This window comes from Hirundo rustica, chromosome 1, assembly GCF_015227805.2.
Source record: "Hirundo rustica isolate bHirRus1 chromosome 1, bHirRus1.pri.v3, whole genome shotgun sequence".
Taxonomy (NCBI): Eukaryota; Metazoa; Chordata; class Aves; order Passeriformes; family Hirundinidae; genus Hirundo; species Hirundo rustica.
Genome location: NC_053450.1, coordinates 19679971 through 19699041, shown reverse-complemented (window position 1 = coordinate 19699041; position 19071 = coordinate 19679971). Strand labels below are relative to the sequence as shown.

The following is a 19071-nucleotide window of genomic DNA, read 5'->3' as shown; positions in this document are numbered from 1 at the left end:
TTGCTGTCAGAGACTGAAGAATGAAAGGAGAGCAAAATGTACGTGCTGCAACTGACTAATTTCAGAGCATTCACTAAAAAAAATTCCAAAGAACATGTGCAGTATAAATGATACCATCTTCTTCTTCTGTTACAGATATATAAGTATTTATATATATAGTACGTTCACACACATACATATTGTTCACAATATTAGCATGGCAAAGTTGGAAGCTTGGCCTTGAATTTAAAACCTGTAAAACTGAACTGCTAGACTAGTCCTACCTAAATTGAATGACAATGCTCCATAGGTGGAGGTAATAGAATAGTAGGTAGTAGAATATGCATCACTAAACCTGTTCAAGTACTGATTATAATCTAGCTCAGTCCTTCTGCATTGCAGAACCTGGAAGAGTTGAGAAGAAAGCTGTAACATGGAGTTATAAATATTGATGGGAATATTGCTGTAACAAAACAGGATACAATCTCAAACCAAGCTCTTCCTTCTACAAGCTTTTAAAAATTCCAGAAAAGAGCTGGGATACTCGATCCTGATTTAACATTTTTAATCACCAATCCTGCAATCCTTACACGAAGAAGATTTACCTATGAATCAAAAATAAGAGTCGTAAAATCATAAGAGATGTACTAAATAGGACTAACCTTGGGAGCTGTACCACAGAAGGCTTCAGGATAGCACAAGATCATTAGCAGCACCTTTGGGTACTGTTGTAACCAAAGGACTAACACAATTTGTCCCTGCATTTACAGTGGCCATTGACTTCTGTGCTTTTAATAACTTTATTTTCCACTCTACATCACCATCAGTCAGCTCTGCCCCATTTCAACTCCCGTAATTAAAGAGGCTAATAAATAATAAGTAGCGGGAGGAAGACAGTGAAGAAAAACAAGTGAAACTGGCACAAAATTTACTTTCTAGTCCAGTACCCTTCCTACCTGTAATGCTTCTTTCTTGCCTATTATTGGTTTGTTTTAAGTTAAATATATTTACCCATTATTTTCTTTAAACAAGAATTAATTCAAATAATTCACATGACCTATCTTCCACATCAGATTTTAAACTCCCTAATTGTCACTTCTGCACTCAAAATCTGCAGTGTTTCCATCGTTCCAGAACAGATAGGACTAACTTGCATCCAAAGAAACTAATGTGTTACTGTTTTTCCCTCTTTTTCTATGATGATTTGCCAACTTTGAGAGTAACCTTAAAAACACTGAATTAAATAGTCTGTTGAGGTGTTAATCTGAGCACTACTGCATGATGCTGATGAGAAGAAACCAAACATAATGACACAGCTGAATGCAAAACAAAAGTGTTTGCATTTCAGGAGCCTTTTTGACACTCAAAGGCAGAAATTACCACATGATTATTAAAGCAACTGTCAACTCTTCTCCTATATACAGGTTAGTTTAGAACATTAAAAGACCACTCTGATCACTGAAACACTACACTTACACCTCAGTTGTGAAATACTTCCTAAGTATTGTATCAAACATAGGGAGCAAACTCAAGCTGAAGTTTCAGTATGGCTTGTTTGTTAAAAAATGAACAATCCCCCCCAAAATAAAATTTGTTTTAAAAAGCCAGCATCAAATGCAAGGCTGCATTATTTCCTGAAGACCTGCTAAAGTACAAGGAGCTGAACCACTGAAGGACCTTTTTGTAGACTTGAGAACAGGTGATAGAGAGGGATAAGCATGCTTGAAAACTTTTTTGTGAGAGACTGACATAGTGGAGGAAGCTACTAGGTAAGAGTGCAGAGTACAAACCAGGAGTAAACACAGCTTAGACTAGAGGAGATCAAGGGTAGATTTACTGAATCTTGTTGGAACAGTTTTGAAGGCTGGGTAGCATTGGATATATTTACAAGTATGAACTGTCTTATGGAGGAGTCAATAGTTGATGTGCACAGAAATCTGGAGCAGGCCAATGGGTGGATATATGCACACTCAGAGGGAGCAAGGTAACATGAAATCATCGTGAAAACCAAGAAAAATCTAATCCAGTATTTGGGATAATCACGATGTAGAACACCATAATAATGCTATTACAAAAAACTGAAATACCTCTTAAAGCAAGGAAAAGTTTGGAACTAGTTTTGACCCACAACTGGCTTCCTGCTCTCCCTTGGCAATCTCTAATAGAACAAGAATGGCTCACAAAACAGTCTCAGACTATCACTACTTTAACTAGTTTTTATCATCCTGTAATTACACAAGAAAAGTTTTGCATGTACAGAACTATGTCTGCACTTGGCTGGATTAATCTATCATATTAATGTGGCAGGGGTTTTTTAGGTTGTTTTTTTTAGAAGATAGTATGCCTTCTGGAGATGGGAAAAATGATGCAAACTCTGTGAGAAGTGTAAAAAAAAAAAAAAAATCCTGCCATTTCTTTCCTCTCTCACTGTATTTATAATACTCAGAAGTTTACCTGACTACTTTAACAAATTTATTTTAGTCTGATGAAAACATTTCAAATCTTACCATGTTAAACAAACTTCCAGGTGCCTACTGCTACAGGCTAACCTTTTCTTTCTAAATATCATTCAATCTGCTTATTGTTACTCCCACTTGGAATATTCAAATTGTGCACAGGATCAAAATACATTACCTAATCTATAATTTCTCTGATTTCAACAGACCTTGAGGTGACTACAGGAAAGACCTGTAGTCAGTACTGTACCCTGTTAGAAGGAAGTAATTCCTGAAACAGGAAACAAAAAGTGAAGCCATAAAATTATACTAGGTATCATTTGAAACTTACCAGCAAAGTAGGCTAATCTGAAGCCTTTTCTGGAGATGCTATCATCTGAATGAAACCTTATCCAAACATGATCCTGTGAAGAGATGTATGGTGAGGGAATGGAAGAGCCACATGCTCTATAGCCTTCAATATTCTTGTAGCTTCCAATTGTTAACCAATCTGAGCTGCACCGTCGAGATCCCTGAACATCAAAATCTTGAAAGCTGAAAAAGAGAAAAGGTCAAAAATTGCTACTGAATTGAATATTAGAGAAACAAGCTGCTGAATTACTACACATAAAAATTAGCTTGAAGTTCTTTCTGAAATACATAGTTCTGAAATAAAAAGGGTAGCTTGTCCCTTGTAGAAATAGGATTTAATCTTGTGCTGCTACTTTTATATTATGAGGACAGCAAGGATCCATTCTGTCAAGCAAAATACTGCATCTACCATTTAAGAATTGCAATCTTCTTACAAAAACAACATTGTTTTAATATAAAATTCTGTTTATGAAATTGTCCGTATGTCCTCATTTAATGACTGTCATACACTACTAAGTGATTTTAACTCAAATTTCACCAGAAATTTATCTAATTTTAGCTAAATGCTACACTTATGGCAGTAATACGATTTAACATACTAAATACAGCTAAATTTTTCAAAATCATGTTTTCAGATAAGACTTTCTCCCAGTTGCACTACTTGGCTACCCAAGCATTGTGTCATGGACTGCCATGGTATGGCTGCACTTGGTCAGGACAAGCTGCCACAGTAATGATGTGCGAGGGCGAGACTGTGCAAAACAGGGCTGTATAGACAACAGAGGACTACTAGAACTGAAATGTGCTATGTATGAGTGGAAGTAAACAACATGAAAGAAAAAAGGAATTTTATTAAAAATAAACAGTACAAAAAGTTTAGAAAGCATTCTAGTAGCTGAACAGTTTTACCTACTTTATGTTGCATTTATGCCAGTTAAATATTTAATAGAAAGATAGCTTAAATTAAGATGCAGAATTTAAACGAGTAACTGATGTCAAAGCAAATACTTCATAACGAAGAGCAGTTTCTCAGGTCAGCAAGTCTGAACCGGAAACTGAAGAAAATCTGCGGGTAATTCAGTTTCATAATCAAGTCTATGAAGCAGTACTAACTGTTGATGTTGATGCTAAAAGAAATCGGTAATCAGAAACAAACTGATGAGAACTTGAATCTCCAAGTTTTTTACATGACTACTTTGGAAAAGATTAAAAGATATGTGAAACTGTGAGGACCTCCCTGCATCAAAACTCAGCCTTTCCTAAACTGCAGTTGTAGCTATTGACTCTCTATTTGTCCTGACATTTTTAAGCACACCAAGAGACCTCATAGCAATGAAGCATTACAGCATTTAGTCTACACACTTTTTAATGAAAAATTCCTGTTTCAGACATGTTGAAAAATTCAAATAAATGAGCACACTGGAATTTTTTCTAGACACCGATTCTCCAGATAAAGACAAATGCTACATGGCTGTGTGCGAGCAAATCAGATAAAAGGAAAAGCAAAAACCAGACAGAATTGAAATCCTTCCCTTACAGGAAGGAAGAGAAAACTGGTATGTGCACAACTGGCAGTTGAAAATGTCTGGTTAGCACTTCTTTGATCCACATGGATAGTACAGGAGCACTGTTACCTTATAGTAATGATCTCCCCTGGGTTCGCGTGGATGTACCAGCTACAGTTGATTCGGGCAGGATACTCAGAGGGCCACCCTGGACTTGTGATTGTTCCGCTCGGTGATCGAATTTGTTCTGGAATATCTCCACAAGCTGAAAAATACATATATATTCAAAGCAACTTGATTAATTCCATTTTTTTACAAGACAATAGGACAAAAAACCCCACCCAACCAATCAGCGCCTAATCAAAGAGAATATCCAAGTGAGTTAGATGACATACCAATTAAAAAACCCACAACTTTTAAAGGAGTTTGTAATGGAACACGTCAGCCAAAGGATGTTTTCCAATACTGCCAGTGTAGCAGTTTTTGCTTATGTCAATTGCTCCTACAGATTAAAAAAATTATTCTATGTGGACTTTGACAACTTTATTATGGAAAAGATTTTTTGTTTTTAAATTTTATTTTTAATCTTTAAAAAGATTCAGTTCAATTTAACCATGCATTAACACCTTACACTGACAAGAGCATTAGAAAGTGAAAAACAAAATAAATATTCAAGCTGAAATTTCCTGTCTTAGGTAGACCCAGTGCTTGACCATCATTTAAATACCTTTCCCCTTCCAGTTCCTGGCATGGAAATGATCTCCATACACAATTCCAAACTCTTTGAAAGGAAAAGAGCACTTACTGCAGCAGACAGATCTGCATAACTACATTTCTGATAAGGCCTAGAAAGCTTATATTTATAGGTCTAATTATATGCAACTGAAGTAACTCAGTCCTCTGTACTCTTACTTTATAATAGGTGTAGCTTTCTGCATTGGCCTTAACTCAGCTGCTGTTCCTTCCACAGCTTGAGTGTTCTCAATTATTCTGATTTTATTTGGAGTACTGTACTTACACTTTGTGGATTTTGTTTTCCTGTTTTTTCCCCCTCTTAGCAGCCTCATATCCAACACCTGTCATATAGCACATACACAACCTCCACATAAACAGAAAAGGCTAGAATACTCTCACTGCAGAGCTTCAAATTATGAGGAAGTCTCAGTGGCAAGAAAACACATTAAAAATAACTACCCTTTCTGCTTTTATTTTTCAGTTTTATCACTGACAGTCCAAAGTCTGCCAAGCAGTCAAAGTTACTAGAAGTCCTATAAGTTACTTGCAGTAGTTTGGACAAAAGAACTATTACAAATAAGGAAGCAGTTCCGGTCTCATCATCAAAATCTTTTAGAATTCTTATTTGATTAAAATAGCCAAAGAGAACTGATGAATAAACAAACACGATTAAGAATGAACTGCATTTATTACAGTGGAAAAGTTGTAATAATGTAATTTGTGACCAGGTTATTTTTTTCTATTTCAATACACAATCAAGCTTTTATTTCATTATTTTATTTCAAAATAATTTTGAAATAATACAGGGACCTGAAATTATAAAATGTTGCAACCTTTAATTATTATTACCTTAAAGTATTTCTATATGTCATATCAAATACACTTTAAAATGTGTTTAGAAAGATTAAAAGACAAAAATGCTGACATATGTCTGAATTTTCTATATTAACCTAAATACCACAGCAAAAATAAAACTCAGGAAATTTTCTATTTTTCTGTAAATCTGTAAGAGAATAATGCTTTAAACAGTTTTTCACATGTTTCTTTTTAGAGCTTTACTCATGCTTCACAGTTAAGTATTAACATACATGAACTGTTAAGACGCACGAGCTGCACAAATATATTGTTATGAAAGTCACAAAATACAGAAAAGTATTATTTCATTTGAATATGCAATCATTCACTTTCTTTTTAATTTTTGAGCAAACCCTATAGGTGGTGCTCTAACACCATGATAACTTGGAACACAGCTCCTGTGTTAGTGATCTTTTGATACTCAACGTTTGCTCAGGCAATAATTTGAAGGACTTGAAAGAAAAGCTAGTTATTGAGTTGTTAAAGTAAAATAGCAGCTTTTAAAAAACCAAAAAAACATACAGAACAAAAACACGCAAAAAAAGTAGAAGAATGCCTAATATGCTTTGAAGCAAGCTTGCAAATGCTGGCAAAAATTCCATATACTGCCTGTTTACTACTGACATAGTCCCCAGCTTCAAAAAAGTGGCCTGGAGGTGAAATTTACACTACAGCATACACCTGCTATCAGATATTTCCAAACTGACACAAAATTTTGTCACTGAGAACTTCTAAAGAAGCTATTCTATTAAGTTTACCTGACAAAGGAAACTTTGCAGTAAAATACATAAAAAAGCAATCCATTCAACATGGGTTCATTCAGTTTCAGAGAGTTCACCTTCAAAAATGTTAACATGCTAACCCTACAGCAGTACAAACAGTAATGTATTTGTACACAAGTATGAATGGAAGAAATTCCACATGAAAATCCTGTATAACCAAGATAGTACTTTGAGAGCAAATGAAAGCTTCCAGTTTACTCAAACTCATTTTTTTTGGTATCTTTTGCAGAACTAACCTTATCCCTGTAATTTCTAGATTTTTTTATTAGGATGTCTTTTTCTGTTTCTACTAAAGCTCACACTACAGAGCTGAGAGCAAACGAGAATCATTTGCAACAGCATCCAATATGGGGAGAGAGAAGGCTATGGAGGGCATGAGGAAGCAAGAATGACCATGGGCATAATAATACAGGGTGAACAAAACTGTACAAGTGCTGTAGAAGAGAAAACACTGAAGAAAGTATTCATGTGACAAAGTCGGAGTTTGGAAAAAAAAAGGGAATGGACTTGAAAAGCGAATTATAGCTTTCTTAGCTTCAAGTTGTCTAGACAAGCTAAACACACTTGCATACTTGATATATATTCATGCACAGAAACCTCCTGTTTGCTTAAAAAATGTATAAAGATCAAGATCAGCTGTGCAGAAGCTGTACTTCAGAAAGCTGTGCAGAAGCTGTACTTCAGAAAGCTGTGCGGAAGCTGTACTTCAGAAGTGCTGTCCTTTTGAGAGAGAATAATTTCTCAGAGAGATTTTTTAAATCAAGGATAACCTTTTGAAATAGAACAACTTTAAAGGGAATATATATATAAAGACAATAGCAAGCCTTTAAAATCAGTTGCTCCCTGCCTAACTAGGACGTTTCTCCTACACCTTTATAGACTAAAATGTAACATACATTTAATTCATGTACTTGTAAACAAGCAGAATGTAAGCAATATCATGAAAGATATAGAATAAAAAAAAAAATCCAACTGGCAGCATGTAAAACAGAAATGCATCAATAGAGGCAAACATCTTTACTTTAAGTTGAGGAAAGTTTGGACTCAATTGCTAGCAGCCCAAGCATTTGTCATACAGGTCAGTTGTGTCTATGACAACTTAAAATTACAGGAAAACTGATTAGGTTTAGAATAATTTATTTAAAGTATGAAAAATATATAAGGAAACAGCAGAATGAAAATTAGGCAAGTCAGGATGAAAGGAATTGAGTCTGCAACCCAGGCAGAAGCAAGAAAGAAACTGAGAAGGTTGCATTGCAGAGAAGCAAAGACACCCAGTGATGCATGCCCAAGATGTTCTCAAATCTCATGTTGGTGGCCATAGTATTTGGAGGGGAGAACAAATTCCTCTTGCACAACCATTTCTATGTGAACATTGTGTCTGCTTACATTCCCTTCAATGCCCTCGTATTCTTTGGCACAATTCTGCTCATCCTCCACCTACCTGTTTCAAACTCTTTTCTTTGATAACCTTTATTCTATTAATAATCTATTTGCAATTCTGTTTGTTACTCAGATATAACTGTTCAGTAAATTGCTATACTGCGATTAGGACTGAGGATGTTTCATATATTATAGTGGAAAATAATGGTCAAAAGAGCTTGCACATAATTTTCTGTTGTACATGGATTTTCCTGTTTTCTTAGAAAACAGACACAACAGTTTTTCTTATTCCCTCCTTCCTGAAATTTGTTTACCATCCCACATTACAGAACATTACTGTAAACCGCAGGATGTTGACCAGTTAACAGGAGAGAGCCAATTAAAAGTTTACTGTACCAAATTCAACTAGCAAGTTTTAACAAGAAAATAATTAAGAAACCTCTGCAAAAATTCTGTAGCAAGGTCTAGAGAAGTAAAGTACCTCTAGTAAGAGTGAACAACATGTCAAGGAAAAAAGTCACTTCAGAAAAGCAGGGAGAGGGAGATTAGGGATTTATCTTCACAGTAATGCCAGGAGATTAGTTGAAAAGATAAAAGAATTAGCTTTCAATGTGAACCATAGGATGATAAGGTATGCATTATATTGGACATGGTAAGGACATGAATGCAGCTGGATAAATGATCTGAAGGTGTTTAAAACAGCTTAGAGTAAAAAGAGAATAATGTTGTGATAAAGTCTAAACCGTGAACGGGGAGGATAATTATTGCATTGTAACTCTCAGGAGCCACTGAAAGTCTTATGTGGAGAACTACAGGGGAAGAAGACATAGGAATCTTTGCCTCCAGGTCAAGCCAAAAGGCTTTAATTTAAAATGCCCTTTGCTCTGCAATACAGAGACATATTCAGTAAAAAGAAATCGTTATATCTATCTATCTGTCTCTCAGTGCTGCAGTTCTCTAAAACGCAGAGTGAGGGGTTGGGGAGATGGGGAATTGGTTTTGCAACTGTGACAATTATGGCTCAACATACCTCAAAGACAGACCTGAAAATATTTCTGAACTCTTCAGATTTTAAAGGCATAAACACTTGTTCTGTAGTGATAGCTTATATGCAAAGAGACAAGATTCCACTAATTGCTGCTGGCAGAAAAAGCATGCTCAAATATCAGAGGGGTACCTGTAACTTGGCAATATAATATACAGCAGAAGCATAAATACCAAAGGCCACAGGCCTGTGCTATTAAAACATAATTTAGTAAGGTAGGTCATATAGTCTTAGAGCAGCAGCATGACAGGAAATCTACCATCAAGACAAACATTTCATTTTAAATCCCATCTCTGTACAACTGTCCAAGAAAATGGCTTGCTTGGTTTCAGCACCAAGTGAAAGTTGGATTTAGAAAGATTAAAGGCCAGATGTCTTTGGTTCTATTTTACAGAAACTCTGCTTAAAATTGTTTTGCTAAATATAAAGCTGTCCAGGTATGCTTGATGAAACATATAATCTGCAAGTTTGAAACTACGTCTGGAAGACCCAATTTATTTAAAATTAACTAAAAAAATAACTTATCACCATCTTTTATACTTGGGCTATGCACTTAAAATTTAAGATGCACATACAAAGAGCAGTAAGGAAAATGCTACTGGGTCAGTCTGTATGCTTTCTTCAGGTTGTCCTCAACAGATCACTCCTTCTCCATCACCTCGAAATTTCCCAGTGAAGAACTTGCACTTTGTATTACAAAAGAAACTTAGGAGTACAAATACACTTTTTCCTACCTGGAAAGCTATTTAAAAACACAAGAACAGAGATATCTTATTTTGGTTTTGTTTTGTTATTTTTATTATTTTTTATTTCTAAATGGATCTTTCTTCTCAGTGTTTAAAGTTCTATCTACCAGCTGCTGTTATCTTGCGTACAAAGTACGTCGTGTTCTGCTCTTCTTGGCACTGCCTACTCAAGCATGCTGGCCAAAGTACTGGAAGCAGAGTCAAAAATTCCATCCACCTCTTGCCCAGCAGATGCTTTTCTGCCTGTACTGTGACCTGTGACACAACCCTTGCAGTAAACAAAGGCATGAGGGGCTGTTAAACCATACCCTGAAAGCTGCATAGCGAGATTTTAGTTTGACTTAGTGTCTCTCATCCATTCTAATTCCAGCAATAATTGCTCCAAGAAGGCCAAGTAGCTATGCAGGTATTTATTATTTACAGCACGCCATAAATGTAGTATATACGATACTTGGTGCACCAGTACTGTTAAAAAGCAACAGCATTCTTTATGTGCAGCACAAGAGTGAATAAGAAAGATCTATAAATAGATTTTTAACTGTCATTGAGTGGTGAACAATAAAAAGGAAACAGAAACCAGTAGGTGCAACAGAGATCATCCACTGACCGTAAATTTATCCAAAACCTCAACCACAGAAGTAGCAACATCATGTTTAAAGCAATATTGCAAGGATAACTACAGTGAGATATACAAGCTGTTCTCAAAAAGGACAGAACTTTGACTCTTATTTTAGGAGAAGGTTTAGGAGAAGATCATGTTGAATTCTAGGGATTAGAGGCAGCTTTCCTAGGGAAAGAGCCAGGCTTGCTACCTGCTGAGGAGTCTTTATCTCCCCATTTGCACAAATTCTGGGTATCTGTATGATAAACTACACCCCGCAGCTGCTGACACTGCACAGCATCTGAAGAACAAAGACTGTACACCTCAATGGCCACACAGTCCCATCACTAACACACAACAGAGCTGACTGCAGCTGCTGCCCAGAAGAGGCCTAAAACTGACTTGTTGGAAGAGAACACAGAAACCTTTGAGCAGTGTGTGCTGCTTTTATACCCCATATTCTTCTAGCATCTCATCAGTTTCTCAGTTTCCCGAGTTCTAAATGTTTTTTCTTGTATTAAGGAAACTGTGCAGTCAAGTGTACAGTCGTTTCAGTTAAATCTAATCAGGTGAAACGCATAACTCTTGGATTTATGTTATTTGATACTAGCAGTGTCCAAAATTACATTTCAGTAAATTTCATTTCACAAAAACTTTACTGTGGAAAGAAAATATCAATTCAACTTAAACCAACTTTTCTCTTAGTTCAGTGTTTGTATGGAAAAATAATTAAGCAGTCCACTTAGAAAGGCATAATCTGTTCATGAGCATGCAGGTATCAGTTTTATCTTATGAGAATTTTTCCATGTTCCAGTTGCTTCATTCCTTATTACATGCTGCAAAAGGCAGTAATAATTTTTATAGCCAAATATCTCTTCATAAGATACCAGGTGGCTTTCAATATTTACTATTTAAGTCATGCATGAAATTTAAACATTACAAAAAATGACTTACCCGTTGACACTCCTGAAATATGCACATTTTCAGAATGTTCTGCAAGAGCACCATTTCCTAAAATTAAACATAATGAATAAGCTAATTTCCAAGATAAAATTTGTAAAAATTCTTCAGATACCTTTTTACAGAACAGAATGAACAAACCTGAAGTTATTTTAATTAATATTAAACATGAAAGGTCCCGCATAAGTTTTATCATAAATTAAAGAGAAAAACTAGAGAGAAAGTTACCATACAATAAAAAATATCCCCACCCAAGCATTGTTAGTTTACTAGAAACAATTAGATATACTAGAAAGTTAAGGAACAAGCAGAGACTGATACTGTCAGTTTTGAGAAACTTTATGCATGTCAGATGGTAGACTCCGTATTTTGCATCAAGTGCTATTTTATTTTCAGGAAAGGTCAGTTTCAACGCATCTTCCCATCTCCTGGAGCAAGATTTTTAAGTAAATGCTATGCAAATAAAGACATCCAGGGTACTATACCCATCTATTTCATAAAAATTGCAGCCTATACCCTTTATCCAGAAAGACGGCTCAGATATAGCAGGGAACCAGCTACCTTTGAGAGTAACTCCCCACCAATGTTCATTAAAATGAAGTAGACTTGCAAAGATGAACAAGACCCATGTGGTCATCAAGAGTAAGAGAATAAAAAAAGTTATCCCTCTGAACACCATACCACTTTGTACTCTCCAAGGTAAAAGAAGCCTGCGAAATCCAACATCTTTGCTGGCAGGTGGCAGTCCTGGTACATGATGTGACACATCAAATTGTATTTGCGTGTATTTCTCCCCTCCTTTATCCGTCATTTTTTTTTTAACCTTTACAACAGATTTTTAGTAAAATATTTCAGAAATTTCAGGAGGAAAGAGCTACTTTGATACGGAAGTTCCTTAGAACACAGGCAGTGAATCTAAAATGTAAAATACTTCACTAAGCAAATCCTAAAACTCTTAATCCTTCAAAGTTTTGTAACATTGAAGACTTGCCCCATCACACAGGTTTTCATGCATGTGGTACCAGTTGTTCTACCAGTGCTGCAATGTCAGTGTACTACGCCTGGGTAACAAGAACCTTAAATATACAAAGAGAACACAAATTCCTTTTATACCAATTTAAAGACTGTTATGAGTTGACCAAGAACATAGTATACCTAAGCCAGCACCTCAGTGCTCCTCTCGTACAGTGATTACACGTAAGACGTTTCAGAAATTGCTCCCAGGGTTGACAACAGAAAGCCATAATTTTTAACTTCTTTAAGACACAGTACAGTTAGAAACCTGTTGATCTGAATTTGTAGAAAAATAGCAAGTTCCATTTATTTATTTTTTAAAATTAAATTCCTTGGCTCTTCAAAGTGACATGTTTCCCATCCCATTTTCAAAGTACTAATTTCACTGCATATATTTACATACCAAGTTCCTTTGTTTCAGTTATTAAAAAAATTCCACACTGCAACAATTCTCCTCAATGTTCAAAACACTGAAGTGTTTTTAAAACAAAAACTATTTCAAGTACTGTGTTAGTGAGGAACTATTTTTCAATTAAACTATTTTCAAAGTAAAATAGACATCTAAGTTTCAAAAACCTGTTCTCCAAATAATTTCTCCAGTTCGCATATCACTGACATACCAAGGGATGTTGCCACTCTAATTCTGTGCATACAGTAAGACTTAGCTCTCAATTTACAAAATAAACATCTTTACTGGAAAATTATTTTACTTGTAACAAGTGCCATAGAAGCACATTTCTGATTGTTTTGTTTTCCATTATTTCCATCAGCATAAAGAAAACATCAACACATTTCAAGACCTCTTGTCTAACCTAAAAATAACTGACATTTCAACTTTCAAATACACCAGGGATTATTCACCTTCTTGTGGGTCTCTCCATCAATCATCAATACCTTTTTACTTGTAAATAGGGGCATTAGCACATATACTTGTATCTGTAGTTGTTATTGAACGCTGAAAACAAGCAACATGACAAAAAGGAACTCACAAACATCTAGAAATATGAAAAACCCAGAAGTAATTGCACTGAAGACAGTCAGTATCTGAGCACTCCATTGATGCTCCCAGAATCTGAATTCCTGACAAGCTGCCTGTACATAAAGACCAGTAAAATAAAAAAACCCAGAATACTAATGCAATCAGCTCTGATAAAAATACAATAAAACATTAAAAGATTGACATAACACTGAAGTGATGGAAAAAAAAGTATATATATATCTCAAAGACTGACAAAAACGATAAATCAGTAATACTGAGAAGCATACTAAAGTAGAACTTGCATCCAAATCCTGCGTGTTGACTCCAAATTAATAGGTTAAGAAAATTTAAGCCAATACCCAGAGGACACTTGAACATTTTCCATCTAAATATGCTTTACCATCCAACAATTAATCTCTCGAGATAAAGTTGTGTCAGATTTATTGTCAAACTAACTTTAGTGATTAGTCAGAAGTGGCACTAATGTGTGATGATGAAGCCTAAATTCAGATCCAAGTACTACAGTATCAAAATAAGGTCTTTTTTTTTTTTTTTTTTAAACAAACTCCCAATACATTAAAGATGAGAAATCGCTCAGATTGTTACTTCCTCCTTTATTGAAAACTGTCTTTGAAACAGAGTGTGTTTAGATGCCATTAAAGTATTACTAATTGCTGACACCTTTATGAAATTTTTAGGCAATTATCCTCATATGATCTCAACAAATAATCACAAGGTTCCATATGAAGTTAGCCTACTAGAAGACCAATATAACAGATAACAGATCAGTAATTTCCATTACGATATGGGAACATAATTATCTTTGAAACTCCTGCTAGTCTACTTAACACAGCAAAATATGTAAATAAAACTAGAAAATAAAATGAGAAAAAAAAATTTCTTAGGTTGCAAGTAAGTTTTTATATTTCTTTATGTCCTAAAGAAATATTTACTATTTATTCCCATTCCAACCTGAAGTTTTAAACTGAAACAGGTGTCACCTAACAAAACTTTGCACTAGGTTTGTCTGAATCAGTTACAGGAGTGTGACAGCACAGCACTGGAAGCTACACACCAAGAAGCTCCTGCCTTCTGCACTGCGAGAAACCAGGACTGTTTTTGTTTTTAAACCAAGATCTTCATCATTACTTTTGTCTGGTGCCTTCTTAAAATAAATCATTTGTGTAACTAGGGCTATACCCATCTTCTTCACATCCTTTTATAAACAATTAGTACAAATACAAAACAGAAATGTATGTTAACTTTAGCCCTGCAGCTTAAGATACGGTCAGCAACTGCACACAGGTTAAAAAATTCAAATGGACAATGATCCAGATAAAATTAAGCATTTGATATGCTTCTTCTAAAAGAACCGAAAAATATTCATAAACAGAATATGAGATTTTAAACTACTGGTAACCTACAGGTTAAGCAAAAGTATGGAAAGTGCTTTTAATGGCTTTCTACTGAGGTGCATGAGTTTGTTGCCACCACTCATTGTAATATGTATAAAGATTGCTTGATTTCAATATAAAAAACTCACCCAACTGGTTACTAAATGAGATGAACTTTTGATAGAATGTTTTACAGCATGGAACAACCTCCAATTTTTGAGGTGCCTTTCTGTCTTCAACAAATTCAAAAATCTCCCAAGTGGTCCAAAGTTGTTCACCCCTCCTTACAGATGTATCCAAAAAAAATTATTTTACTTTCACAACAGAAAGCCAGACCTTTCGACCTCCATCACTTTTTTCTGTTCCACTCAAATCCTCTGGGCTGCAATGCCACATCATCTAAGGAGCAGGCAGAGACAGACACTCAAATTAATTCCTTTTAATTCATGTCTCACAGTTGATCAGCCACAGAAGCAAGCAAGATGACATTAGGTCTGTCTTCAGGTTTTCCAGCAGTTGGAGAATTTCTCCCCTACAAATCCATATGAAACTATGGTTGCCATCCCATACCCCACCGAGAAAATCCTGACATTGTCACATCAGTTCCCAACATCCTGGTCCAAGATTGCTATATGTAGTCTGGAGAGGTGAACAGAACTAGACAAAAGATAAAACCCACAGCCTTGGAAGGTATTTGACTCACTACTTCTGAGCTTCATCACAGATAGGAGATTACATACAGGCCAGAGGAGTGGGCTATCAACAAAGAAAATGTAGCAGTAACAAACACTTCAACTAAAGAGCAAAGAAAAAGAATGATTTTACACATGAAAAAAAATGACATGTTTGGAAAAATCACCGGCCAAGTTCTATATATTTGAAACCCAGACAGTAGCAGAGATGCTAAACCTCACTGTGGAGACTAACCACAATGCAGCAGCCTTCATTTTAGGTTGTTACTCATCCTTCCTCATGGCCTATGCAGCACAGCTCTCTCAAAATGAGATGAGTATTAAAGGATTATGTGCATTTAACTTCAGAACATAAAACTAAGCCTGCAGTCCTGATATGAGTTATTCCTTTGATTTTTATTCCAAATTCATGCATTTACAAAAAGTATAGCCAAACAGACCCCTACTTACCTCCATCCTCCTGTAATTAAGTGCTCCTTGGTCAAAATATTCAGATTAAACAACACAACCTTCTATTCTCCAGATTTTATTTATATATATATTTTTATATATATGAACTTGAAGACTTCACACAAAGAGCAAGTTTACCAAAATGCTGATATATTTGAGGCAGCAAATAATGACTCTTAAATGAAGCCATTTTGATTTCAAATTGACTAAAATTAGCAATACTGATCTAATACACTGAAATGATAAATACTGCAAAAACATACAAAAAGATCTGGTACATGCAACTAGGTCCACTGTGATTGTAAAATCAAACTCTACAACTTAAGCTTGAAAGAACATCATGTATCTTGAGACTTAGTTAAATCCAGATTGTGTTTTACAGAAAAACTGATTGTTGAAATGAAAAAATTAAAAGAAAAAAAAAAAAAATCATGGAAGCAAAGGCTATTTAAGTCACCTTTATTTCTGCTGTTACACTAAGTAGTTACTGTCCACAAAGAAAAATCACACACACCTATCTCCATTGAAGCGAAATTCTTCTGTATCAAGATTAAGCCTGTGCCATTATCTTCAACAGCCAAATTACAACCCCCTATAAATAGAACTGTATAAATTGAAAAAAAGTGCTGTAACTGAATGGATATGAAGAGAGCTTTTTCTAAACTACCTTGAGTTAAAAGGTACTGTGGTGCATAATGAATTCTATATAAGCTGACTGGACAGGATATTTTTCTTGAAGCACAATTACCAATGGCAAGAGATCAACAACAGTTCCTCTATATACTGTTTCTAAACACCCTTTATCGTGATACGTCTTCAACTTGCTTTACTTTAGACTATATTTCATGACTAAATGTCCTTTCTTCATCCTACTCCCAAAATTCTTTCCCACCCTGTACCTTACAAACCTGTCTCTTGTCACCTGAAGTTACCTTGCATTATTTTTTACCAAGTTTTGCTTCTAGCTGATCAAAACAATGGTACCTACATGCTTGCATGAATGAACTGGTGCTGCCTTCCGTATCACCTCACTAAAAAGTCACTTAGCAATGGTACTTCGACTACTGAGTTCAAAAATAAAAATAATCTTCTTCATCTACAGATATGGGAGTTGGAAAAAATCCATGATGCCTCTGCAATATTCCATTAGGCTTCCTGGAAATGACCCTTTTTGATAGCACATTTTGTGACAGTCCCAGCCAGTGGCCCACTTCTGCAAATACCTAAGCACAGCTGCGCAGAAACAAGCTTACACTGAAGATGCCATGTGTCCCACTGAACCAGCCAGGCTCCTCTGCCAAGCCTGTGGGAGAAAAGTGCAAGAACACTGCCAGCACACCCATGCCTATGGTTAATCCATGGTTATGATGTTACAGCTTAGAGCAGGGCATGTGGGAGACCAACAGAAAAACAAGTACTACTACCCTTCTTCAGATAAACTAGATGATTTATAAAGGTTCCTTCCAACACAAAACATTCTATGATAAAAGCATTAGTTCAGTATGTAACCCAAAACACTGTATTGAATTATTTTACTTGTGGGCCACATGCAGTTAACAAGCCAAAAAAAAATCAGTTAGGCGCCTTCTCAGTCTTCTGACGCATCATTTACAAACTCATCTCTTGAACACTTTCCTTATATTTCTTGAATTAATGTGCATTTAGAATAAAATGCATTAGCTGCAGGAATTTGAAGCTGTAACCACAGCCAAGACCTACACATGCATAGGTATATGGCCATACTGCTGCCAAACTCTCCTGCACTGCAGAAGGGGCAGTATTCAGAATACGGAGAGTACCAGCTGAAAGAAACACTTCCTGTAATCTCAGATGGACATGGGCATGCTAGGACTAGACATGTTTTTTCCTCATTTACCACTCAGTCTCTAAAATTATGGTTTCTCCTGCAGTTTCTTTTCTATCTGCGTACCATGTGTTCTGCAACCACTGCTAATTTGAACTACAGCAATTCAAATTTTCCCTTCCTCAGAAGACAGAAGAGCTGCATGTGAACTTCAAATTACATGAGTGAAGGAACTGAAAGTGAAGCAAACAGCAGAGCAAAATTAAAAAAAAAAAAAAAAAAAAAGAGCAGTCTAATAGTTTGAAACTTATCCTCCCAGAACAGTTGGTGAAATAGAGAGTTATTGCTATAGGGAATGCTTCCAATTAAGGTGCAGCAGAGCTCCAAACATACAGTCCACTAAACCCAGGCAACCCTCTGTGGTATCTCCATATCCAATAAAAAAGCAAAGCAGCAGTATCATTCCCAAATTTCTACAATACCAGTCCCAGCCTTTACAGGTACCACATTTTACTATTTTCAGCCTTCTGACAGCTTACTTTGCAATCACTACATTCCTTCTATTAGAGCTACGCATGAAATAAAGTTGGTTTGTGCACCAGTATGTATTTGCATCAACTACTCAGAATAAGATTCACAAACCACAGTAATCTCATATTTTCCTGTCTTCACTGTCTTTTTTCACATAACGTACTGCACTTTGACCGCTAGTTTTTGTCCTACACCCAACTGCTGCTTACTTCCTTGACAAAGGGCAACATGCAACACATGACAAAAGGCAATTTAAAAAGCATGAGAAGGGATGATACTGACTCTTAGGCACTAACTGATCAATAATCTCCAGTGTAGCTGAGGAATCTCCGGAAGAGTTATTGACAAATTTTGTATTATTCATTTTTAAATCAACAGTTTGGCATTAAGTTCACTTTTTTCCCTTATTTCCTTAAGTTTAAGTACTGGAGTCATCAGAATTTTAGGTGATCATTTGTAAATCAGATGTAAAATGGGCAGCAAGATAAAAAATATCCTTTATATGAGGAATGGATTAAACCACCATTTATTCTAATAGAAAATTACACAAGCAATACACAGAAACGCTGAGAGAAAGCCTTACTGCGATACAGGCATCAGTCAGCATTTTCTTCTAAAGGCAAGCAGAGCAACAGTGACAACCTTTATTCCAAATACCAGTAACAGAAGAACAACTGCTACAAAGAGGATACAGTTAATATAGCTAAAATTTCAAACAGCGAAAGCCAACGTTCACACGAAACGAGAAATTGTTGTATATCCAAACACTACAATGGCACAGGTAATTTCTTTAATTAAGAATAAAAATG

General features: G+C 35.7%; 1 protein-coding gene across 1 annotated transcript in view; it reads right to left on the bottom strand.

Annotated features, from left to right (window-relative positions):
• LRP12 (LDL receptor related protein 12) overlaps positions 1–19071 on the bottom strand; it is a 51343-nt gene that overhangs the window by 10125 nt on the left and 22147 nt on the right. The window contains exons 2-4 of the mRNA XM_040066904.2: positions 11393–11449; positions 4421–4556; positions 2767–2969 (exon numbers count right to left, since the gene is read on the bottom strand). Coding sequence (XP_039922838.1) covers positions 2767–2969; positions 4421–4556; positions 11393–11449 — 396 coding nt within the window. The remainder of the gene's footprint in view (positions 1–2766; positions 2970–4420; positions 4557–11392; positions 11450–19071) is intronic.